Source organism: Plectropomus leopardus, chromosome 20 (assembly GCF_008729295.1).
Source record: "Plectropomus leopardus isolate mb chromosome 20, YSFRI_Pleo_2.0, whole genome shotgun sequence".
Taxonomy (NCBI): Eukaryota; Metazoa; Chordata; class Actinopteri; order Perciformes; family Serranidae; genus Plectropomus; species Plectropomus leopardus.
Genome location: NC_056482.1, coordinates 17,833,057 through 17,860,682, shown reverse-complemented (window position 1 = coordinate 17,860,682; position 27,626 = coordinate 17,833,057). Strand labels below are relative to the sequence as shown.

The following is a 27,626-nucleotide window of genomic DNA, read 5'->3' as shown; positions in this document are numbered from 1 at the left end:
ATATTGATATACATGATGATATATTGCATTTTTTCTTAAAAATACTTTTACTTCTTGCTAAATTTCAGATTCACATATGAAAATTTACTAATAACCCCCCCAACAATAACAAAAAAAGCTATCAAACTTATTACTGTGTGCACTGTCTTCAAATCATACATATCTTTATGTATGATTTCTTCGTTTTGGTTGTCTTTTTCTGTTTGGTATTGTTTCTCAGTTTATTTTTTTTTTCCAGTACTGTCTTTGTATGTGAATGACGTTTTTTCACGATGTGATTCTTGTCACACTGTGTGTCAAAAGTTCCAAATAGAAATCATTAAACATGAATAAATAAATAATAAATAAATAAAAGCGGTGTGCTCGCGCCTCCCCGTGGACGGTACGCTACATGACACGCGGCCACTTCCTGTAAAGCTATAGGGTGGGACAAGCGGAAGCTGGGATTGCGGTGCTGGTATTTTTCTCTTGCCGAGCAGTTGCTCTGATATTTATCACTCAACATGCCGGTGAGTAAATCCTATAACATTATTTACCAGCTGAAGCTTTTATAATGCGGTTTAGAGCTAAAAACCTGCATAGAAACTGAGCTGGGCGACACAACGGCCTCCGAGTTAGCGTTAGCATAGTTGGTTAGCTATGTTAGCATTTGCTCACAATTTAGTGACGTTTTCAATGTCAGAAATCAAGATTTCGCCATTGTAACTTTTCTGCAAATTCTTATTAGTTTAGTATCTGTTAAAATAATTTACGTGGTATAATGATTGCATCTGCTACGACAAAGGTGACGGTAGCAGAGATGTCACTAATCTGACAGCTAACTTACCTGGTAAATGTATGTGACAGCAACTTTATTTCTCTCTCTCCCTTTTTTAAGGCGTATCACTCAAACCTGATGAGCCCTGACACTAGGCTGGTGGGGAATATGGCTTTGCTTCCCCTCAAAACCCAGTTCAAGGGACCAGCCAGAGGAGACGGTAAGGCTGTATGGACGTTTGAATCATTAAAAAAGTGGAGCCAGCCTTCCTTTATCACTAAAAACAAACGTTATGTTAGGCTTTCGGTGTGTTTTCTCTGTGCTTGAGTTAGTTTTGTGACCGTGTGGTGATGACACGTAGCTCAGTTCCTGATACATGCATTAGCTTTACTTCCATATATGGCCTGAAGAGTGCATCCTTAACTTCAACTTCTTCTTAAATGTCTTTTGACGCCCCTGAAAAAGGCTATCTGTCCTGTTTGTTATTGTGACCCTTTCATATTTTGTAATATTTTTAAGTTTTTAAGTATTGTAAAGAGCTACTCATAATTCACAAAATAGAAGATTTGATCCAGTAGTCACAGTGGGGTCATTTGATAAATTTTCACCATAACGACGAGTGCCAAAATATGCTTTCAGGTTATTAAAAAAAGGTTGTTATAACTTTATTATTTTGCCATAGTTTCTGAGCAGCTTGTGTTTACACAAATGTATCATGAATCAAAAGTAGGGCTTTACCACATAACAAAACATATGCAGTGACCAAAACAGGAAATTGGTCTCTGTATTTGACAACAGGTAGGGACTGTTCTTTATTTATCAGAGGAGGGAATTGACTTTAATGTGACTTAGTTTTTGTTTTGCATTGTTTTATTTTAACCGTCCCCAAAGCCTCAAATATGTTTCTCTGCATGCATGACCCTCCCTCCACCTTAAATAAATAATTCCATGTTTTTACAGTTTCTGGCTATGATAAATGGTGTAATTTTAATTTTAATTGTTAAAATAAATAGTAAATAAGTAAAGTAAATAGTGTTAGTAGAAAAAAAGTAACAGTCATTACAGCTTCTTAAATGTGAATATTTCTGGTATTTACTCCTTTATTACAGTAAACTGAAAATACTTGGGTTGTGGACAAAACAAGATATCTGAGTATGTCATCTTGGTATTTAGGAAACACAGATCGACAGTATTTTCTGACATTTTATAGCCCTAACAACTAATCTGTTAATCAAGAAAATAATCAAAAGATTAATCAACAATGAAAATAAGACTTAGTTGCAGCCCCTGCATTGAATTTAGAGTGTTTTATTTATAAAAACCCTGTTATCCTTTCCAGGTATTGAGTCAGACATCATCGATGAGGCTATCTACTACTTCAAGGCCAATGTTTTCTTCAAGAACTATGAAATCAAGGTAAGAAATTAACTGTCATTTGTATTAACACCCTGCATTTGTTCCTCCACCCTGTAGAATTTATTGATAAAGATATGTGGCTGAGGGACAAATATGTACCTCACCAGTGTCCTTGTATGTTTTCTCTTCCCCATCTCTCTCACCCTGTCAAAAAGCAGCTGCGTTCTTCCACATGCCCCAGCTTGCTTCCTCCCATTCCCCTCAGCGATGCATATTTGCTCAGGATTTAGCTATTAACTGCCCAGACCTGGCTGGAACATGTATACTTTAGACAAATGCTTTTTTTTCAGTCTAATTTCAGGTATTTCAGCTTCTAACATCTATTTTTGTGTGTTGCGTTTCTTTCAGAACGAGGCGGACAGGACGCTGATCTATGTCACACTGTACATTTCTGAATGCCTGAAGAGGCTACAGAAGGTAAACTTTGAGTGTTTACTTTTGTGGATGGTCTGCACTTCACACTGCCTTAATGCAAATCATAATATGAGTAGCAAAAAGTAACTTGAGCTGAAGTCAGGGTTCTCAATCAAAGGCTAAGGACCCACAGCAGCTCACCAGATGGTTTTTAGGGAGTAGTTAAATGGGTTAAAGAATGTGAAGCTAGCTAATGCCAAGTTGAATGGGTGTTACTAAAACAGGTGACCTAAGCCTTTGCACTGGTGTGTGTGTGGTTATTCTTTACAGTGCAGCTCCAGGGGCCAGGGAGAGAAGGAGATGTACACTCTGGGCATCACTAACTTCCCCATTCCTGGAGACCCTGGCTTCCCTCTCAATGCTATGTATATTAAACCTTCCAACAAGCAAGAGGAAGGTAAGAACCAGCACCGTCAACTCTGTCTCTCATTTACTTTGTCTTGAAATTAGAGCCAGTTTCCTTGTACCCTTCTCATATTCCATTTAATTCCCAGCCTAAAGTAATATCAATCTCAAAATAGCTATGCTGACCAGAGCCCCACTAGCTTAAAGGATCTGAGGTTAAAAGTGCTGTGTCACACTCCTGTGGTGTCCCTAAACCTTGTTTTTAAACAGTAGGCCTGGATGTTAAAACATCCCAAGAAGTATGTAGTTTGTCGAGTTGTTAATTTTAATGAATTAACACAACATCTGAGTTTGTTTTGCAATTGGAAATGTTTCCCCCTGTTGCACCTGAATGCTAAAATTGGCTTATTTTTTCAGTAAAAATAAAAAAACATTAAAGGTGAGAAGTCATCAGTCTAATTAGTGCCTAAGGTTAATCTGTTAGATCCAGTCTGGATGTAACAGTCATAAAATAAATATTATGCTATGGTGTGACTTTTCTCCATAGTAATGGTTAGATGGTGTAATGGGGATGATAAAACCTGCTCTGCAACCTTTTCCAGAAACTATGAGGGCATACCTGCAGCAGATCCGCCAGGAGACCGGCTTGAGGCTATGTGATCGCGTGTTTGACCCCCAAACAGACAAACCCAGCAAGGTGAGTGCAACATCTTCAATATTACACTACAGCTTTACATGCACAGTTACCTGAGAGGGCATTATGGAAAACTGAACTATAGTTGTTTCTGAAAGGTTAACATCAGTACATGGGCACTGTCAGTCTAGACTGTTTTGGTGTGAGCTGCAGGGTATCAGGATATCAGCTGTCGAGATGTCTGCATTCAGATCTTGTGGTGAGCAGTTTTATGTGGGAACTATTTTCTTTCTACCAAACTACACATGGCAACCACATCACTGTGCAGAAGGAAGTGGGCATCTACTGCTAGCTCACCTGAGCTAGCTAACATTACAGCTTAGCCGAGCAGGACGCCATTAATGTTTACTACTCGTGCTCTCAAAATCTTCTCGTTCATGAGTAGATGCACATGGTCTGCGGGTGTAATTCGGTGGAAAGAACATGAAATTGCTCACAACAAAGTCTGTGTATTATCTTGAGTAACCGGGTCATGATTTCTGGAAACAGACATTGCTGTTGAGTTTTTAAAATGTTTTTTTTTTTTTGCGCTCTGAGCACCACAAGCCGAGTGCTGTCTAGTCCCGTTATACTGGAGAGAAGGAAGACATCTCTACAACCAATATCTTCAACACTTGGCAGCTCTTACCAAAACAATAAAGACTGATAAATAGAGGAAATATATCCTGTTGTTTTGTGACCAGTGAATTGGGGTTAGCCCAGTTATTTTTTTTAACTCGTGTGTCAGGTAGTTTGATTGCCGAAACTTCATACACTTGTCCTGATGTAAGTTGTTTTTTTGGTTTTTTTTCAGTGGTGGGTTTGCTTCGTCAAAAGGCAGTTCATGAACAAAAGTCTGTCAGCTCCTGGACAGTAAACGACTCAGGATTCAGTTTCTATTCTATACCTGCAAGATGGATGGGCGGATGACTTTTTCTTTTGGGTAGGGGGTGGGGGGGGGCTTGCTTCAGTGTTGCTAAGATGATTTTTATACTCTTTGAGTTCAAGGATATGTCTTCACTTGTCTGGATGTTGACCAAATTGAGCTGGTGCTTAATTCAATAAACAATTATGGAGATTGGAAAATAACTTTGTACTCTTGTTCTTATTGCACATCACACTAAAAACACAGCACATATTCAGTGAGTTGAGATTACTTGCAGACAAATCTGTTAATTTAAGATTAAGACAAAGTCTACAGTCAAAGTGTAGAAACATTTCATCAATCTCTCAAACATGTCCATGATGAGGTTTATTACTTGTTTTCACAATGTAAAATTCATTGACTTACAAAGTGGGTGCCACTGCATACATACTAAAATTACTCCCACAACTAAGCATTAAAATTGCTACAATTACCGTTTAGCTAAAGAGAGTCACGTGATCGGCAGATCATTTTGTGGTAGCTTTAGCACAGCAGATATTTTGACTTGTCATAATAGAAAAAGCAAAGGTGTTACTAATAACATTAGCAATGGCTCTGTTGTTTTCAAGTTTCCCTGTAAAGCATGACAGCGACACTGCATGCATAATACCAGGACCCTGAAACAGGAGCAGCTCAGTGGAATTCAGTCATCATCATTCATTTGATCATTTACACCTCTGCTTTCCCTTCAGTGACATGTTCAACTGTTGTCTGTGAAAAAGGCCTAATTGAAGCGCTACTGTACAATATCAACACACCGCCTCACCCACAGGCAAGGCCAATGCATTTTCCCTGTACATATGCAACATTTTCCGACAGTTTATATTTACAAGTAAAAAAATGTAGCATGTTAATTAAAATATATATTTATTGGTGTATTCTCTTTGGTTTGCCCACAATAGTTTTTTTTCTGGATTCAAAAGAAGCATCCAGATGCAGTCCTTTTTTAGAGATAAGTTTTCTTCGCTGGCAGTCAAAGTTAAGGCAGAGCTGGGTGATAAGAAGTTCGCCCCTCAAGGAGAGAAGGACCCCTTTCTCTGCAGCACACTTAGGGTGTGCAGCGAAAGGAAGAGCCAGTGTCTGTACTTTCATCTCTTTAATGACTGAAAAACTGCATAATTAATGAATTAACTGTAAACTGGATGGCTCAGTGTGGCAGGTTGATAATAAACAAAAACCTCCATAACAGACGATTCGCATTTTAAAGCAATCTCACTCTGAATAAATAGGTAAATATAAAGTAAACTAACTTTAACAACATGGTGCATTTATCAAAGGGGATGATTTCTTTGAAAATCAGATGTACATAACAGAGAAAGTATTTGGTTTAATTATTTATCTTCCTGTAAGCGAAATGCTGATGCTTCACCACAAATTGTGTCTTGTGCAACTGATGGTGGAAAATGGAAAACAAACTTGTGGCGGAATAAATGCTACAATCATTCAGCAAAATTTATAAATATCGACCCTAAAACTGCAAGTCACAGATTAGTAGAGAACTATGAGTTTAAAACTTATTTTCCTGTGAGTTTTTTTTTCCCGTTTCGGTAACTAGTTGATGCTGACAAAGTTGTGCCCCGTGGTCATGTTGCCGACTTAAGTGTAACCAGTTGTCAAATCCCCTGTGCAGTTCCAATCTGAAACAAAATGAACATTTCGGTTTGGTTTTCTTCATAAATCAATGCTGTGAAAACCTTCAGCTCCATATTGGTTTTATTTGACAAGGAAAGAGATCACCTAGATGAGTAGCAGTACTTATCCTGATAGTACTTACTCTGTTGGTGACTGGAGTAAGGCCTTAGTCATAAGCCATCTCTTGACTCCTCCGCACACAACGTGCCACTTTCTTCTTAAAAACTCCTTTAGGATCCTCCCGCCACTCTTTCTGCAGGATAAAACATATTAAAAAAAACATCAGCAATCTTGTTGCGTACAGACCGCTGCTTCTGTGGACATTGTTCAGATATTTTCTGCAGCTGAATGATGCTAAATTAGAAATAGTTCTGATTAACCCCTCTGGTCGCAGGACAAGTGGGTTCCTACAGCTTAACTTTGTTTTGTAAGGTGCCATATAAATTAAGTTATAACAATAGCATTATTATTATAATTATGGCAACGTTTACTTTCTTGGTCTTTGTTTCTAGCTACATCTTGGCCACATAATTGTTCACAAAAAACTCCCAGGATAACTGTATTTGCCTTTCTCCCTCTCCTGGCAGCCCCTCTTTAATAAACAGCAAAAGCATTTTAACTCAACCAAGACTCAATTCAGCCTTGACAGGCTGTGATTTGCCCCCCACAGAGACCCACGTCACTCTGCCCACTTGTTTGGATTTTTGTCAGAAAAGAGTGACCAAATTGTTGCGACTTTTAACAGTCATTTCAGGTTTTTCGAACCCTTAAGCCTGAGTAATGGTAGGGCGCCGGACACTTTTAATTAGTGTTGCTCAACGGAAATTAAACAGCCGTGTGTCATTTTCAATTTGTGCTTCAGCAAAAGGTTTTAAGTTGTCTCCATGGTAACCAGAGAGAGTGTGACTGTGAGACTGTGAGCCACAATTCCTCTCACTCACTATGGTGGACTGGGAAATGAAATCAATTAATTAGTAAATACACACACTTGATTTCTTCCAGTTAGATGAAAACTATTTTTGTTCGGTAAATGTCTGTTCTTTGTCAGCCTGGTGAAGGCAGTTTGACCAGCTGCTTTCCTCTCAACTCTGCAGGAGCTACTGCTAACCAATGGCTGCTTCTTGACTGAAAACTACTGCCAAACACACCATGTAACAAATTATTACTTTGTTCACGAAATAACAAAATTCTCCGGGTGCACGTCATGAAAATTTGTCATTTCTGTCTAAGGACACTCATCAAAAGTAAAGTGTAGCACCCTACCATTAATCAGGTTTTAGATAATTTTCTAAACACACACACACACATGCAGTTTTACATGGCTTGCCTGGTTTGAATGAATGCACTTTAATGCACTGTGCAGCTTCTTTTTTCATCTGTATTTATACATTTTTAGGGATCTTTTAAAATATACATTCTTATGCTTGCTTCTTGCATCACTGTGGGCTGAGAGAAACAGCATTTCTTTTTTTTCATGAGTACACAATTGAATGACAAACTAAATATTGAGTCTGTGTGTGTATTTATCCAAATTCTCAGGTTCAAATTAACTCTGGCTATGGTACATATCACTGTTTCAAGAGTCTGCAGACTAACCATAGCTTGAGAGCGTGCTTATGAGAGACAGTGGGCACTTACAGCTGCATCAACGTTGGCAGGAGAGTCTCCATTGGGGTCTGCCAACATGGAGATAACGCTGAGCATGATGGTCTCCACTGTATGGATTGGCAGCCAGCGCTCCTCAGGCTTCTCATAGCCATACTTGTCCTCGCCAGGTTCATGTAGGATAGAGATGCAGACGTCCCCATTTTTTGCCACTGGCAGAAAACAAGAATACACAGAGATTAGTGACATGTTTGTACTAAAGCAGGAGATCAGATACTACACTGTAGCTCTGCCCTTTAAAAAAGGAATTGAATCATGAAGCCAGTTAAAAAAAACCTCTAAAAATCTTTACAAGGGACTTGACCCTGCCATAGAACTGAAGCTGTGAACAGCAACTCACAGCAACTAGTCACTGCTGTTTAAGTATATTAATATGCCAATAGAGAAATATGGGACTACTCTCCAATCTAGTCCCCAAAAAAGGCAAAAAAATCTATTCACCTATTCATGATTAAAGGTATTGATTAGCAAGTACAAGTAGTAGTGGGAATCACCAGAGACCTACTAATACAGTATTACCATGATACCTAAGTCACCATAAAAAAGTACTGCGATTTTAAATGTGCTGCTGTATGCAGAGTATTGCCACAAAATATATCACAACATATCGTGATTTATTACCTTTTTTTTCAACCGCACAGTAAGTCCCCAAAGAAGAACTTTGTTAACATGGGGATTATCGAATAAGACGACATTTTTCAGTCTCTTCATCTCACTTTTATCATTTTTATTACAGCAGAAAAGTATCTAGTGGACTGAACTGATTATATTATTCTTGTAGGCTATCAAGTGTTATATTTGTGGTATTTCATATTTATAACATCAAATCAATACTTCGCATCAGTGTATCAGTACAATATTGCCACACAAAAAATATGAAGATACTATGCTGTATCGACTTTTTCCCCCAAACCGCAATTAACAGAAGCTGATTTCATATATTTTGAAATAACGTTAACCTTTTTTTGCAATGGAAAATCAACATCTAAGTGATTGTTTTGCCATTTTCAGCACTTCACAGCAGTACTTACATAGGCTAATCTAACATTAGGTTTGACAGTGTCTGCACTGATTTGAATACTTACTTTGATACATATCACTCATAGATACAGTGACCTGCACAAGTCAGTTCTTACCATTTGGATGCCAGATTTCTGTGATAAACTTCATCTTGGGAGGCTTCAGAGGATAGTCACGGGGGAAGGTTAAAATGGCTTTGAAGCAACCTCCTTCACTACAAATGACAAAGAAGATGGGGTTAAGATGTACACAAAGGACTATGGGTGAATATGCAGCTAAGTAACTGAATGGCAAATTATTTCACTCACAATAATGTGTCCTGAGGCCCAATGACGACCACTTCCCACTGATAGATGTCATCATCGTCTACAAGACCTGCAGAAAAGCCTTCCACTGGGTTCTTGTTGAGCTCTGAAATTTAAGATGCAATTAGTCTTAGGTACCTTAACAAGCTGTCTTACATCAGGTTTTTGTCAAACAAAGTATAATAACCTGTGGTGTTATGTAGCAAAATAATAACACTAAATGCATACACCCACACAACCCAAATCAAATATTTACAATTTTACATTTGCACTATCTGTACTTTACTTTAGTTTTTATATTTCTCTCAACTTTAATTTTAACTCCACTACATTTCCTAAATTAAATAAATACTTCTAATTCACTACATTTGCCCATGCATTTTAGTTACTGATTACAAAATAGAAAAGGAAAGGCGAAATGGAGGGTGGGGATGAATGGATGAATAAAGGAATGGGAGGGAAGGAATGAAAACTGGATTTTATTATTTAAATCCTTTAAATTGTAAAAATAAAAAAAGTTTTTCTTCAAGCTTTCTTAATGTAGGCTCCATTTTTAAGGTGGTGTATGGAGTATGGAGGAGACATAAACTTTATAATTCTGAGAATGCTTGATTTCTTTTTATTAATAGCATTTTTATGTGATGCTGACTAAAAATGTGTTTTTTAATTTGTTGTTCAGTATGTCTAATAATTTTATACTCTAATTTATCTTTTAATTTCGTCTTGATCCTGCTTAAATATCACAATTGCTATTAATGATCAGGGTCTACTGCCTTTACTTTGTTACTGTATTTTTCTGACAAGTTTCCATTGTCCTGTTTAATTCTGCCTCTGGTCTAGCATTATTGACTAACTTCAATTATTTTATTGTCTCTGGGGTCTGGGGCCTCAGTTTTACTTTGTTTGTCAAATCACTTGGTAAACTCTTTTTTAAAGGTGCTATATGAATAAAGTTATTATTCTAACAGGCGACTTAACCCTCTACCAAGGACATTTTCTGGTGAGAAATCTGTACTTTTACTTATTTATGGCTTTAAGGTACTTTATCCACCACTGATATTAATTACATGACATTTAATTAATGAATTAACTTATGTATTGATGTCACAGTAAAGCATGTTTTGGCCCGTGTGTTGATTGTTTCAGTGGATATTGAGCAACAACCACAATTAGTCATATCCTCTACACCAGCTGTGCGGTACTGTCTGTACACGTGCATGTTACTAGCTGTATATGTACGTAAAACGTAGCAAAGCTATCCAAATTAAACAACAGACAATAGAAAAACCAACTGAGGCGCTCAATGTGATAACTTAGTGCAACATTAGAGTAAAATAAACCATGGTAGCAACAGTTAGCCAACTTACCTGCTAATTGTTTACGTAGTAACAATGAGGACCGTTCCGTCATTTTATAGCTAACGTTGTCTTTTTAAACTCTGGTATTAGTATCAATATCTGTCAAATTACCGACACTGTTAAATCAAACATTGATTTAACAGAAGATAAAGTACACCGTCCACGTTTTCTCCTCGGTCTCTCTCTCTGACAAGCGCAAAAACATGAGTCAAAAAACAGGGAAAAAATGGTGACAGAATAGAGTGCGGATGTTGTTTCCCTCCGTGAAAACTGTCAGGCAAAGCTTTTTTCCAGACTTTGTACTTTACCCAAGTTAATATAAAGTTGTGTCTCTGTTAATATAAAGTTAATATAAAAGTTTAGAGCATGTTTGAGATGCAGTGCTGTTAATTTTGGCAAAAGAGCTGGTATGTAATGTTCACACAGCTAGGAAATTTTGCCTGTAAGGCTAAATCCAGGGCATAAAACAAAAAATTTAAACTTTTCTTCTTTGTGTATCTTTGCAGCAGGCTGGCTATGCCTCCATTATTACAATACTGCCCCTTGCAGTTTTCAATCAATACTACACGTTATCTGTTTGTACTCCGAGGTGTAGACCTCAGTAGAAAATAAGGATAAAACACAAAACTACGATCAAATAATTCAGTATTTCCCCACTGCGGTTTTTGTTCCCGACAGAAGTGAGACCAAGTTATTGTTTTACAAGTCACAAGTTAGTCTCAAGTCTGTGCACTCAATTTTCAATTCAAGTCCCAAGTCAACACTAACAAATCCTATGGCAAGTCCAAAGTCCTCAACTTTGAGTTTTTAGTCCTGAAGAAGTCGTGATGTACTCTTCACCAAATGTAATGCCATTTTCATTTTGAAAACTGAGCAAATTGGCTTGATTATATTCAACAACACGGAAGGAAGGCAATGAGCTATGAAAGAAGAAATTAACCAAAAATTAGCAAGAGACTGGTGAGAAAAAAAAGTACAAGAAAATTAACTGGAAATTAGTATAAAACCAAACAAACAAAAAACTTAAAACAAAAAGAACTTGCCCCTAGACATTTTCCTAGGCTCAACCAAAGATCATCCCCCTGGCACGGCTGTCAGAGCATTGGCTGAAGAAAATACCTGTTGTGGTGTTACTTGTTTTACTGTGATGAAAAGTGACAAATCCTTTGGCAGCAGCCTTTCCTAATAATCATTTGTACCTAATAAATAAATAAATAAATCTGCAGGTTTGACACTCACTTCTCCTGTAGGCTTTTTGCTTGACTTTCGCAATCTTCCTTCCTTATCCTTTCCAGCAAAGCTAGATTTATTTCAGGATTTGTAGTGCAGGACCTGCAGGCTGTGTGACCTTTGATCACCTCAGTCAACCCAAACTCCTTCTCTTGCCCTCTTGCTGTGCTCAGCCTTAAACATAAGGCTAGTATTCAACATTTTGATGCCTCACATACTCTACAGCTTCATAATATTTCAAATATGAAATGTTTAAAAGGTGTTTTAAGTGCTCACATCTCTCTCCTTTTAGCTTTTACAGTCTCCTGCATGTTTGAACACATACTGGTAGAGATTAAACGAAATGCAGTCTGTCTGAACCAACTTAGCTGCTCCAGCTTGTAAACATTTACTTCCCTCTCTATGATCTTCAGCATTACATTTGCCAACTGTATTAGCCTGCGTGAACCTGAATATGTTGAATCCTTTCCTGGGTTTAAAAAGGAAAAGCTGCAGGCCCTTTGCCTTGACATTTACTTTATCTAGTCCCTCAAACATCCCGTTGTATAGGTCACTCTTTACTTAAAGGTCCTGTGTGTAGGATTTAAGGGATATACTGGCATAAACAGAACATGATATAGTAATAATATAATATAAGTATTTTTTCTTTAGTGTTTAATTACCTGAAAATCTAAATTGTCACATTTTTGTTAACTCAGAAAAACCTGGAGTCTCGAACAAAAAAAGAAAGCAACGATGAGCACACCAAATATTCAGTAATTTTACTTGTTTTAACATAAGGTCTGTTTGTTCTGGAGAGAAAGAAGATAATTTGGCTCACAGTAAAAATGTCTTGAACATAAACTATATATAAAAATAGACGACAAGACAGACATGGGCCAAAGTAAAACTCATAGAACACCCAGTAAACTCTTCCCAAAGATGGTTTCTGTCATTTAAGTTAGCTCTTGTGTGTTCAGTTTTCTGACAAGTTTGCTTTTAATAACTAATTTGATGCTATAAAATGGAAATTTGACATCATGATTGACAGCTGTGTGCGCCAAACAGTGTGCCTGCGATCAATGGCACTGCTCATGATTGGTCGGACAGTGGGAACTCGATACTGCAGAGATGGTTACTGCACAGGCTCCAAATGCTGTCACCAGTGCAAGATGTCAGCAGCCGTAACTGAAATATTTTCGTTTTTTGTACAGTGGAAGTTAGTGGAGATGCATCGTCCATCTTCATTTATATAGTCTACGGTCTTGAACATGGAGCGCTGAAGAAATTCTAACTGGGACATCATGCTCAGCACATGGTTGCAATTTGCAGTCCTCACTGCTAGATGCCACTAAATCCCCCTTAATCATACACACTGTTCTTTCAAATGATTCAGCGTTGTATTGACCTGTTCAGTTCATTCAGAAAAAAATACATTTTCCCTAGTTTATCAGTTAACATTGGGTTTCTTTAGAATTTTAATCCTCCTCACTTCCACAGTATTGACCCAACTCTGATTTACATGTGGTAATAGTGTCTCCATCTTCTCACATTTGTACTCTAATGCCCATTTTTGACCAATCATGCTTTCATTAGTCATGTTTTACACCCTCTAACACTCTAATTTAGCAGATTTAATTATCGTTTTCAGGCTACTGATCTTAACCTCTTATTCTGCTGGATAGTTGTGTCCTTCCTCCATAACATGGTGCAACAGCAGTGAAAGAATTCTCAAGAATATTAACAAATCTTTCCCTTTCTTGCCCATTATGGGTATTATATATTAGTATTTCACTGTCTCAAACTCATTGGCATCCCTATGATATAGGCTATTTGTTTAACTCCTCTACGACAACCTCTGACCCCACCAGGAACTTCTCTGTTGCTTCAACCATCACTCCAGTCACCTCGGGTCTTTTACTGACTTGTTTGTTTTTTGCCCACTGGCACCCATGATAAATGCAAAGAAAAGACAGTTTGTTGATCAAATATGTATCAGGAGGAGTTTGTACTTGGTGCTGAGGGTGGTATTTTCATGCACACTCGCAGCTCCCGCTGTTACCCCAACATTTTTCAAAAAGCTTTTTGCATATGATCCTTGCCACATCTCCCACATCATCCTGCATCCCCGAAGACTGCAGAAACTCCAAATATTTGAAAGAGGACAAGGGTAGGTGTATAAATTCTTCTATTTGATAAATAAAGAAGCATACACAGAAACTGATACTTGTTGGCTAGGAATTTTCTCCTCATGGTTTGGGCGTGTTTGGGCTTCCAGAATTTATTTGCCTCTATCTGTAGAATGTAAACAGAACCAAAGCTTTTACAAATTGTCAGATGGTGCGATAAGCAAAGTACAGATTAAAAAGTCCCTTTCAACAAATTTATCTTTGACAAAGAAGCAACAAAGATAGACAAACGCACCAGAAATGTCTCCTCAGTGTGGCAACATCGATTTTATAACAGAATGTAATTGGGCTTTTGGGAAATGTGGTTATTGACCAGTGGACCATAGGGGGACAACAAAAGGGCTAAAAAATGACTACAAAGTAACAAAAAACATCCAAAAAAGACACAAAATTACTGCAAGAAGACACAAAATTACCTTTACAGAGACCAACAAAAACAACTACAGAACAACCACAAGCAGATACAAAATCACTACAAAGCAACACAAAATAACCAAAAAAGACCCAAAACAACCACAAGTAGACAGAAACATCCCCAAATCCTACAACACAACCCAAAATGACCAAAAATGACACAAGATTACATTACCTAGGCACAAAATTACTGCAATAAGACACAAAACTTCCTCCAAGGAGATACAAAATGACCACCCCTCGCACATGACAAAAGCTATACTTATACCAGTCTCATTTGGATTAGGTATTGATGCTGTTTATTACTGTATCATTATGCTGTGATACAGCACAGCATAAACAACCACAGGGACACACTAAAAGGCTACAAAATGACTACAAAGTGATACGAAACAACCAAAACAGACGCAAAATTACCTCAAAGACACAATGTTTTTGCAAGAAGACACAAAATTGCCCTTACAGAGACCCAAACAACTGCAGAACAAACACAAGGTGACATAAAACAACCATATAGCAACACAAAATTACCTCAAGACACATATCACCCACAAGGAGAAGCATCAAGACACAAAACAACCACATGTAGACCAACAAAAATCCACAAGGAGACAGAAACTAACTACAAAGCAACACAAAATGACCAAAAAATTACCTCAAAGAAGATACAAAATGACTACCAAGAGACAAAAACCACAAAACAATGCAAAACAACTACAAAGAGATGCAAAATGGATGGATGGATGGATGGAACTGACAAAAACCCTTGCATATGACAGAAGCTATACTGTATATATACCAGTCTCATTTGGATAGGGTAATGATGCAATTAAATACTGTATCATTAGGTGGTGATGTAGCACATTGTTGTTAAAAAATATACTGCATGCATTTTCCTTTGTGCATATTATCAAAGACTGCAGTGAAACCACAGGGGGAAAGACACAGAGCCCTGGTCAGTGGCTAATAGCAGGTAATTTGTTGCATTGATTAGAGCTGTCTCATTGTCGTTCTGAGGTCGAAACCACATTGGAGTATGCTATTGATACTCTTTAAAGTGAAAAAGTGACTAAGTTGCTGACCTACATGTCTTGCCTACTACACTTACTATGAAACTGAAGATTAGACTCCTGGATTAAAAAGTGCACTCTACTTGTAATTGAATTGTACCTGTAAGCCTGGATATCATATATATATATGATGAGAAAAAAGATCAAGTGGAAGTCTATGATTGGGTCTGAGAAATAAACTGAAATATTTATGTGTTTCAGCTTTGTTGAAGACATTTCTTGTCAGAGCTAGGCGCAACCAGACAACTGAACACCAAAGACCATCTATCACTATCTTAAAATACAAATGATTTTCAAACATCGGAAAACATATCACATAAGCAACTTACCCTCTTTATGGTCCCAGACCTTTACTGTCTGTGTTTTCTTTTCACCCTCCTTGTATAAACATAAGAGTTTGTCTGATGTTCATGGAGACCTTGGGTCTCTGAACTCAGTGGATAACAGACACTGTATCTTTGGATGTTGAAAGAGATTTAAGGCAAACACAAGCGTGTGCCTTAGGCAATGCTTTTTATAAAAATAGTCCAGGAGGAGCAGCACTTGCTGATTCAAGTGCTCTTCAACATGAAAATATGATCAGAGCTAAACTGGATTCCCAAGGTTGTGCACAAGCTATGGTCTCACCTGTGAATGTGACCCTGTGTGCCTTTGTTTTTAACTTCTTTTCGAGTGAACTGCAGAAATGTTAATGAACAAAGCCTGTCCACATGGACTTTAAGAAACTAGCCCGAAGTCTCGTCTCTTGAAGTTTGTTCATGCCTAAACAAAACTAGTATTTTTTGGAAAATGTTCTGCCTATATGAGTTGACAGTGTCACTGTTGTCAATAATACTTGTCTTGTGCTTGGTTAGATTACTGAACAGATCTACTGTGAGTAGGCCATGGGGCAAAAGTGTCAGGGGGAGCCCTGGCATTCACTTGCAAAATGCCATTCAAATAAATGCATTGACAAGGAAGAGACTGAAACTGACCACAAAAAATAAATAAAATACCACAAAGAGAAGCAAAGGACCTGCAGGGACACAGAATACCTAAGAAAGGGGAAAACATACAAAATGACCAACCATACAAAAGGATCGCAGTAAGAAACAAAATTACCTCAAAGAGGCCCAAACAACTACAATGTGACCCAAAACAACCTCAAGGAGACAGATAATAACTATAAAGTGACACAAAAGGTCAAATAAATACCCCAACTTACTGCAAAAAGCCAAAACAAATACAAAAAGATACAGAACCAAATGACTAAAAAAATGAGACAGATTAGACAGAAAATTACATCAGACATAAACAACTACAAAAATAAAGAAAACAAACACGAGATGCAACATGACTAATAAGTGACAAAAAATTACTGTAATAAGAAACAAAATTACATTTAAGAGGCCCAAATGACTACAAAAAAAGACAAAAACAACCCCAAGGCGAGATAAAATTACAACAAAGAGATACAAAACTACCAAAAAAGACAGCAATGTACCTCAAACAGACACAAAACAACCACAAAGAGACACAAAACCACCACAAAGTCGAACTGTGCAGGAGAAGTGGTGGGGCCCTTTGCATGTGTCTATCATATTGTCTTATAATCCACCTATGGTCTTGTGAATTGCTTTATATAAAGGAGATGTTGCTGATACTGTTGTTTTGAAGTACAGTGAAATCTTGGTGTTATTGCTTCACAACTGATAATAGGTTTTTTAAGCAAATTTGTAATTCCTTTGGTTAAACAGACTGCATCTTTGTAAATATGCAATTGAGGGTAAGTGTAAATTTTCTCAATTCAATGATGATTCACATTCGTGGACATGAGCTTATTCTTGTGAAAATGTAAAACAGCAAAGTGGGATAAAGTCATTCTCATGGCACTAAAGCAATTAGCAAAATGTTGGGAGCTGGTGGAATTACTGATTCTCTTGATTGAGACTATGATAATTGTAAAAAGGGTCATAACGATTTGCAGCCTGGAAGCAAAAGAGAGTTTTTTCCCCCAGTCACATGGGGATTTTGAACTTTGTACACACTGTTATTTAGGAAAACCAAATAATGTAATTAATAGATTAAAATCTCCAAGGTATGGAGATTGTGTGCTCATCCTCATCTGTTTTCTTAGTCAGTGACATACATATGTCAAAACTACTGCCGTGAAATTTGCAGCGCACATTCAAGCACCAGTAGGAAGAAAACTATTGATTTCATGACCCTTTCACCTTTCCTCTAGCAGTGTTTGTTATTAAGTACATCTACAAGTACTGCTGTTTCGAGGCTCAGGAGTCCCAATTACTGCCTTGACTGCTTCTGCTCCGCTAGTAAGAACAAAATTGAAAAAGTATGTTTCAGTACACAAAACTGCCTTTTTAGGCTGAAAAGGGTGTTATGTAGACTAATTCCTTTATCATCATTCACAAAATTTAGTTAGATAGATCAGAATTTATTGAATGAATGACCGCTGTTTAGAATGTAAATGTTCTGACTATGGTTATCTGAATTTGAACCACTTTATAAGTTGGGAGGTTATGAAACACATTCTCACACGTAATTTAGTAATTTTAGCACTCGGTTGTAAGAAAATTCTATTTTAACCTAAGTTTATCCTTTGCTTTTGTTTACTCTGCTGAGGACATGAAAAGCTCATGTCTTGTATGTAACAGATTTCATCATACTGGGCTCACCGAAAGGTGGATATCAGAAAAATTCTCCATAATGTAGAAACGAGTGCATCCTGTTGAATGTTTCAGCACCAGAGAGAGACACAGAGGTAGACTGTTTCTTCAACTTTTATCCACAGAAAATACAATCAATACAATATGCCTATCAATCATCATTATTCTCTATACTGACAGATGTAGTGTTGCAAAACAGTCAAGGCAGAGCTTTATAGTGTGATTTTCAGAAAAAATAGTGTATATGCTCTCGACAAAAAGCCTGTATTTCTACCCTATTTTCATGGTCATCCTTGCATTCCTAATACGGCCACACGAGACCTACTTTCAAAGACTGAGGGATATAGAGAAAATCAAATACCACAAAATGTTTGAGAATACCTTGATATTACAGGGTTGACTATTGGTGCTTTCATTAAATAGTAACACAATGAGATTTTTGATAGTCCATTGGCTCAGTTTCTGGCACTCTGAGTCAATAGACTGGCACTTGAACTTAATTCACCCATCTGCAATTAAAATTCCACATTTTCTTCATTATACTTCAGCTGTGCAAAAGGGTTTTTACGGTACAATAATTCTGTATACACTGTCTTAACTGTGCAATAATTGGTGCAGTAATTCAACTACAGCAATACTCAAATATGCAATATTCTTTCGTCTCTTGAATGCATATTTAAGACTTGTTACACATATTGTATAAATCGTGTATATTATTATTGTTATTCCTGCTCACATACTTAGGAACATACACATATTTATATATTTTTAAATTTCAAAGTTACCATACTAGTTTTACATACTGTATCGCAACATAAGGCACATAGTTTTTTGGTTATTTTTACACACTCTTTACATGATTCATATTTAGAACTTTAAACATTTCACATACATTTGATAACCTCGGAGGTTGCTGCTTGGTCGGTATTTAAAACATGTTCTCATCCCAATTCTTCACATATTGCTGCTTTTCAGTGGACTTCCGCATCTACATATTATGCTCTCGGTATCGTTCTGTGTCAGCTATTGACATTCTAGGATGCTGCTACCGTGATGTCAACACAAGCACATGATGGGACAACACTGCACTTGTTTATGTTTTGGCAACACAAGCACATGGCAACCAACGCTGGGTTGTCAACAAAAGCACATGCTGGCACAGATGGTTACGACTGGGGGAAGGAGGCACATGGTAAGATGCAGAAAAAAAACATTCAGCAACAACAACATTCAGACAGGAAGTTAACGCTGGACTCCAGGATGAAAGTCCAGGGTTTGCTGGATCCATCCACCACCCCACCCTATAGGCACCCTTGCACTCCATATATTACATCGTTACCAGCAGCATTTCAACCTGATGCGTCCTGTCCGTATTTAATGTGTATGCGACAGGTACCGTTCGGCTGCATTTTCAAGTGACACCGCCTGCACGTATCATGCGGACACAAAAGGTGATCTTTATATAATATCATATTTCCCAGCATTACTTCTTTTACCTAAGAGTTATTATATTATAAGTCCTATATAGGCTAATATACATATACTTTAACACAGCTACAAATAAAATAAATAAATAAAATACTGATAATACACGTCTCCAACAACATCAAATTGGTTAAACAGCTGTTTTCAGGCTTTTTTAAAGAAATTTCATTTCCTCTGTATGGGGAAATTGGACACTGTAAATGTGAAAATCATTTTTGTGTTTATTATAGGTAATTGCATTAAGGCCACATCACCACGAATCTGCCAACAAAGAAAATAAACATGTCTGGGAACAGGCAGACATCAAGAATAAATAGACAAATACACAAATTGGGAAATTATCAAAATTCAGTCTTATATGATTAACTGCCATGCTTTTATAATAATATCTGTAGTTGCCACTCTGGCTACAAAAGAAAAAGGGAAATTAATATAAATCATGGCGAGAAATCTGTTGTGGTTTGAAATGAAAGTAGCCATCGATGCAGAGTTTTTGTAATATGCATAAGATGATGGGGAGTAGAAAGACAAATACATTCACTATCATTACAAAAGGTGTCCTGTTTCTAAAAGGTCCAGTTCAGCATTATGTGCTGCAGGTTTGCTTTACCTTTCAATAGATGGCAGTGTGACCCACATTTTAAATAGAAAGCTTCTCTGTCTTCAAATATGGATGAGTTTAAGATTACAACCTGCAACTTTGCTGATTTGAATTGTTTGACAGTTTACCTATTTATCTTTTTTTTTTTTTTTTTGCTATTCGGAGAAGGTTGCGGAGCATGCAATTTTCTGTACAATCTTGCAAGACAAATACACAAGAGAGCAAGCTATACTGCACCCACGAGTGATTCCTGTAAAGTAAACATCACTTTCCCTGTCAAACATCCTTGTAGATCATCTGAGGACCTGCAGCTGCTACCTCACAGTTGAACAATGGATTTTGCCATAGACCCTCCTGTTATTTTGTAAAGATTTTGAGTTGACATTACTATGATTCACCATAGGGCAGGGCTTACAGGCTCATTATGTTCTGATACAATAATAAACAATAATTATTCATTATACGTATGGCAGCTCTAATGGGAACAAAACAATTTTATTGGACACAGTCAGCAGAGTTTTAGACTGGCTTTATGATGCCTTTCTTTTGGTTCAAACTCTGAAAATGTGCAGTTTTCTGGGTAAATTCTGAAAAATTCATCTATGACAAGAATTAATATAGTGCATTTTGAAAGACAAAAATGATAAAAAGTGTCATGATAAGATTATTGAGTTCCAATTACAGGACAATTTCCAAAATAAAAAAAAGAACAAGAATGCAATGGGAAAACATAAACTAATCAGTCAGTTCCTGAAATCACGTTTTTTTGACATCTCTGTGTAACTCTTGCCAGTGTGTGTTTTATTTTCACGTTGATACGCCCTATTTTAAATAATGGAGCATTAAATCCCCCAAGGACAGCTCAACACCCTGCATGGCTGATTACATCCTGCTTTGATTTAAATGCACTCATCCCTCACAAACATCAGTGGAGTCCCGCAGTTCAGCCCGGAAATTAGGAGGCCAGTCAAAATGATTAATAAACGGCTGGTAAATAAATCTGATTTTGTCACTGTACAGACAACACATCACATGCTGATTTCCAATATAACCCTGTCTGTTCGTATTAGGGCATAATTATAAAAGAGGGGTACAATGTATTCCCCAATGGTCACAGATAAGCATTTTTCAGAGACAAGACCATTGATTCTTTTTTTTTTAAATTTTAATTCAACCTGCTTTCTATTGATTAGCTATGAATTACATAGGGATAACAAACAAACAAACAAAAAGACTTCTGTAACATGTAATTGTTAATTTCTTCTGAACTTGCTTTTTTTATGTCACTGTTTTGTTAAACTGATCACAATACACAGCAAAGCCATAATCTGGGATGGAAGGGTCACAAGTAATGGGGGTCATGTCCTTGCATTTATTACCAACCATATTGGCATATAGCTTGTCTGGAGGCTGGCTAAATCACTCTCCAAAGTTGGGAAAAATTTTGGTAAAGGAACAACTGGCATAACACATTTTTAAGTGATCCCTTAAACTCTCACATCAAGATATTTGAATGAAAATGGGATCACAGGGGTCTCCTCTATAAACATTAACAAGGATTGTTCCTAGTAAATGTTTTGTTCCTTAAGGCCTTTGCACTTCAAGTCCATATTTTTCCAGTTTAAGTTTAAAAAGAACTACAACCTCTTATTGGGTCAATTTCGTTTACACAATGACTTACACACTATCACTACAGTTTGTTTTTTGCATTCCTCTAAGCCTTTAGAGAGTTGTTTTATCAAGAAATATCAGAGAAAATGTGGCAGAACTTGCAGCACCTATGGCACGACAAGAGATAGCAACAGGGCGCACAGTTTCATTTTACAACTCATATAGACAGGTCAGATAGTAATATACTGGTGGATGATAATGACAAGGAGGATGAGGACCACACACAGACAGACAGTGATAGAGCAAAAAGTGTGGAGACAGGGAGCAGCTCAGCCCCTTCAGGTTACTGGTACTGAATGCAAGTGGCAGCCAGAGAGTTGTGACAGTGAGGGGGGTAACTCCAGTGAAGAGAAGCAAGGGAGCAAATGTGTCTTTCCATTTTGCCTCGTATTGCCAATTTTCCCCTACGAATAGAAAAATTAAAACACATTAGACTCTGTGTGAAAGTTTTCTGTGTGAAACAATTTGTATTGGATAATGGATAATTTTTTTTTAAAAAGCATACGAAAAATATAGAAACCTTGTGCAAATTCCTTTACAATCAATTTACTCCTTCAAATTAGAGCTGTATATTTGTCTATTTATGAAGGACAACCAATCTATTTGGAAAACAATCCACTAACAAGTATATATACATAACACATTAAAACAAACAAACAAAAATGTTAACTGTACCAGTATTAGTCTATGCACATCAGATAATTAGTAATATTAACTGCAAAATAAGACACCAAAGAACATCAGCATGTAATCCCTTATTTCAACTAGCCTATATACTTCAACAGCATCTCTTAATATGAGTTATGGCTTTTGGTTTTGGTGTGCCACCCCAAGATTTTCACTGACCCCATCTGGCCACCCCTATGAAAAAATTCTGGGGGCACCACTGGTTAAAAATAAGAATAAAATATAGATTATCGGTATATATGACACACATTACTCCTAGAAAGCAAACTGATACACTATGCAAAACAGCCCTTTGGTGTAGTTTTTATTACCTGTTGACATTTCAGTGCAAGACCTTTAAAACTGCCACTGTAAGTACACACTGTGGAAAACCGGGCCACTACTTGCTGCTTTCAGCTTATAAAAACCAATTGCCCTATCACTGAACATTGTCTAGTAAAGTAATATAGGCAAAGGGCCCCCTCGGGCTAATGACCAGGAATAGCTCTCCCGATTGTCCTCTCAGTTGGTGGCCGTGACTGAGAGGCTTCATGTGTTCAATGTTCATCAATGTTCCTGTTTATTCACATATATTCGGATAACACAACAAGCTACAACACAGAGGGAAATATAATTGATTAACAAGATTACAGGATGAAAACAAGATTGGCCTGGATAACACAACATCCAGCAGAGATCACTCAGACGCTAAGTGTGTAAAATTAGTTATTACCCCCCCATTACACTTTAATCTACTTTTGGGAAAAGTATGATTATTTGGTATCACATTTGGTTTTGGGGAGAAAAGCTCTTGATCTGGGGTGCGCAAGTGCCATTGATTTTAAAAGGAAGATTTCTCTTTTAGAATTTCTTTCAGCTTCATCAAATTTCTGTTAACGGAGAAGACTATATAAAATATTCTCACGCTTGCTACAGATTTTGGAGACATTTGCTTCAGTGGGTAATAATTGTTCCACAGCACTTCAATATATTTAATTTTCCTCTGTGAAAAGCCATTCTCTGTGTGTCCTAAAGAGTTATTTGCCCCGAAATAGGCTCAATGACCAGTTTTAAAATGCATTTACCATTGATGTTTTGGAGTGCACACAGGAGAAATTGTAACAATGAGACGCAGAAGGCAGAAACAAGGTTACTGATAATCTCTGTCTGAGAAGGTGATTTTTGATTTATTGCACCACAACATGACTACAGTGAACACAAGTGGTGCAATCAGAACAATGGTTGGTGTAACTGCGTTTCGTCTCTTCAAAAAATGTGTCTGTATTCACTGTATTCTCAAGGTTTGTCCAAATCTGACAAAAATCACACATTTTCATATCATTCATTTTTATATAATGATGTGTTGTTGCTCACACATAGTCATTACATTTGCCCTTTTTATGCGATATATCCAATCAGTGTACTCCCATCTTTTCATTTCGTTACTCCCAAATCATGTTCAGCAGAGGGTACTTCTCAAGTTGCCACATGATTTATAGGAAAGATTTTTAGAGTATTTATTCATTCATTACCTATTCATTATCATTTAGTATCCTATTCAGGGTCACAGGGGGTGCTGGAGCCTATCCCAGCTGACACTGGGCAAGAAGGGTACACTCTGGACAGGTTGACAGATTATCACAGACTAACACATTGAAACAGACAACCTATCATAATCAAATTTGCACCTATGGGCAATTTTGCGTCACCAATTAACCTAACCTGCAGAGAACGCCTTGCTTACAATGGGAAAACATGCAAACTCCACATAGAAGGGCCCCAGCTGGCTGGTGGGTTCGAACCCCAAACCCTCTTGCTGTGGGCGACATCTCTGTGGGCGCTGCATCAGATTGACTAATTTAATGAAATGGTTAGAAGTAGAGTAGCTAAACATTCCTATATTTAATGGATGAACAGCTGACATATTTAGCCAAATGTAATTGATTGGTGGTTGAAATAAATAATGGATAAACAGTCGAGTTTGTTTAAGCCAATCAGTACCTGCAGGATTTTGCAGGCTGGTTACAGCAGTATTCCTAAAAAAAAATCACACAGAAATGCATCAGCTCTGTTTTTAAACCCATTGGGTAACTTTAGCCATGTGGTGCTTACAGTTAGCCCTGTCACTGTGTTTGTGAGTCCATCCAAAGTGCGGAGCTCACACTGGACAAAAGCAGTGACTGGACAAAATTGATAGGTCTCGCTGAATTTACAGGAATTAGCTGAATTTGAAATGCTACAATCATAAAATCCCAACATCCTAGAGGGACACAGGGATACATGGCTGAAATAAATTGCAAAAAATGATTAGATAATCAGTTTACAGTATGATTATTGATTTCTTCTCATATTGTTACATCCATGTTATGTCCACTTTTATATCATTAATAGTTAAATAACAGCTAGCTAATATTTCTGTTTAAATTAACACATTTTAAAATAAAAATCACAGTGTCCATGAAAGGGTACATTAGTTCTTTCAGTTCATCTGAGAGGGCTGTTGAGCAAAAAAAAAAAGGTTGCAAATCCCTGATGCACAGTAACAATCGCTTAACTAACCCGTTTGCTTCCATTTTTTCCCACTAAAACCAATCATCATATGTGAACTGTAAAGTCTCCTGTTTTCTTGAGTCGAGAATACATTTGGCACTTCTGACGATCGACAACTTTTTTTGTGCAGGCAGAGTTTCCACATGAACCCTGTCACCCACATCAAGTGTGTTCTCTACCTCACATTTCAAAAGTCTGTCAGCCTGCATCTTTGTATCCTCCACAGCAAGATGATTGCATGCACCCAAGATATGATTTACATATTTTGATGTGGCGTGGGTGTAGTGGTGACCTCACCAAAAGAAAACCTCAAAAGGTGAGAAAAAGTAACTTCAGGCAAACTTGCATGAAGTCTGACATTAAGGTGTCCTACCGGTTTTTCCTTGTCCTCAATTCTGCCAGTTAAAGCGCATGTGGTCCTAATTACTCGAAGACGTTCTGGGACTGAACAAAGAAGAGGATAGTGCTCCCGAAGGCTTTTGGCAATTTTGGGTGCTTGACTTCTTGAAATTGAAAAGATACATCTGCGGCCTCTAGACTACATTTCTCCAGAGATATCAGTGTGCTGGAGTTTTTGTGCAATTTGGAGGCTTGATCCAGGTACTTCAGCAGTAATGGCAGGCATATTCACCACCCTGCACCGCACAATTTAAATGGACTAGGCATCAAATCTGTAGATTTTTGATTGGCAGCCTGAGTTTGACATTTCTCCCCATGTCATTAACAGTTAGCCTGTGTTAGCTTTAGTCTGAGGGACGATTGACAGGCAGCTGAAGTGAGTCTTGTTTTACTGCGACTGAATTGGACCTATTGATCTGGATAGTTTATATTCCTTGTGTACTCTTGAGCAGCCAAAGCCAAAGTTGTTTTATTGTCTGACATTCATATGTTAAAATCTGACTGTGTGCTCATGATCAAAAGAGCAATATTCCACCCAGCTCTGTTTTCACTGTGCCTACTTTGCATTGCCTCTGTCCCTCCAGCCCTGTTTTGCAGTGGATTGAGGAGAGGACAAAATAAAGGCGACTGCTGCAATTTCATCCCTATGGGCCCCGTGGCAAATTGGCCCTTTATCAAAGAGGGGTCTCATCTATCAAGCCGAAGACGGGTATTGAAATTGCCCCACCGGCCACAAATCAGACCAATGGATCGGCCTTTATCTCAGACAAGGCCGTCATCACTCTGTAGTGGCTGGAAGGGGAGGAACCGGGCCATTTAAGAGTCTATCCTGCGTTTCTTCACTGATGGATGTGGCCTGCTTGACCTCCCTGTGACCAGGAGCTCCTGGATGAGGGCCAGACCTGTGCTTAACCCGGATCATTATCTGGCTGCATGCGCGCGTTTGATTCTCTTTCTGAAACTTTCTCTTACTCTTTTTCCCAATCCTGACATGCCTTTACTGTCTGTTTTTCCACCTCTATTACAGCCAGCTTTCATTTTTCTAACCTCTGTCTGCCTTCTTTACCCCCTCACACACATACACACACAATCTCTTCTCCTTTTCCACCATTTTCTTTTTCTAAATCTTTCCTCTCACCACTCACATTCATTTTCTGTAGCCAATCAATGCAAATAGAGAAAGACCATAATGAAGGGTAAGACAGATGGCTGCTGTATTGTCAGCTGTGCCTCCCTAGTTTTAAACATTATTCTGCCTGCTATGATTGATGGAAAGCTGTATTCAGGTAATACCCCACTCTTGCTATATTTTGCACAAGCAGCTATCCGTAATGGTGAGATATCTACACTGCCTGGCTGGCATAATCCCACTGCATGTTTCTGTCTGTACGAATAACATAAATTGCATTGTAAATATTGCTCCCGCTATATTAAAACTGATGTAAACTGATGCTTCTCCAACCTCTGCTGATTCATACTGACACCAAAATCTATTATCCAGCAGGTCAAAACTTATGACAAGTCAACAAGTTTGGATTGCACAAGTGCACATGACAGGAACACAGAGTGATCAGTCCGACCCGTGATCTATCATTCCCTTCCTTGGCAGCCGGCGTCTTCGCTCGCCCTCTGTGATCAATTTCGTGACTTATGGGTTTAACTAAAAGCCCATCCACAATCTAATCCTCTTCTTAATTATGTTTCAACTGCTCTGCTCTTATTTGATTAGATTCAATCACAGTGCAATTAACCCAATCAGAGACAGGGATATTATCTTTACATGCAGATTCATTAACACAAACCTCATTTGTGTTGCTGGGCTGACTAGGAAGCATTGGATACTTAATTGGACACAAGAAATGTGCACGTATGAGATTTAAAGGATAATTTTGGCTTATTACAACCTGGGTCTTATTTTTTAAGGTGTGGTCATAATTTGATAATGGTGGTGATAACTTAATTCGTTAAAGAAATCTGGGCAGATAGCTACATCACTACAGTCTGATGGGTCAAAAAAACATGAGACATCAGACCATCAGACAGGTTGTAAACAAGCTAACAGCACAACAATGGCATGGATGCATGCTTATAAAGGTATGTTTGGGCTGTAATTTTACTAGTCTCTCTTGCTTCTTTTCCAAAGTCTGAGTCCAATTATGGTTTCAAACCCATCACAATGGTCTGACTGTTTGTGTT

At 37.8% G+C, this 27,626-nt stretch overlaps 2 protein-coding genes across 2 annotated transcripts; one reads left to right on the top strand and one right to left on the bottom strand.

Moving 5' to 3' along the window:
- Window positions 1-399: 399 nt before the first annotated feature.
- arpc3 (actin related protein 2/3 complex, subunit 3) lies at window positions 400-5,343 on the top strand. Its single transcript, XM_042509087.1, has 7 exons — window positions 400-509; window positions 878-977; window positions 2,097-2,173; window positions 2,522-2,590; window positions 2,858-2,984; window positions 3,535-3,629; window positions 4,420-5,343. Exons 1-7 carry the CDS (start codon window positions 504-506, stop codon window positions 4,480-4,482), a joined length of 537 nt encoding a protein of 178 aa, XP_042365021.1. The 5' UTR covers window positions 400-503; the 3' UTR covers window positions 4,483-5,343.
- LOC121959658 (ubiquitin-conjugating enzyme E2 G1-like) lies at window positions 4,831-10,722 on the bottom strand. The gene is made up of 6 exons (XM_042509088.1): window positions 10,520-10,722; window positions 9,156-9,258; window positions 8,964-9,061; window positions 7,801-7,979; window positions 6,305-6,415; window positions 4,831-6,167 (listed from the first exon to the last, which is right to left on the bottom strand). Exons 1-5 carry the CDS (start codon window positions 10,560-10,562, stop codon window positions 6,329-6,331), a joined length of 510 nt encoding a protein of 169 aa, XP_042365022.1. The 5' UTR covers window positions 10,563-10,722; the 3' UTR covers window positions 4,831-6,167; window positions 6,305-6,328.
- Window positions 10,723-27,626: the final 16,904 nt, after the last annotated feature.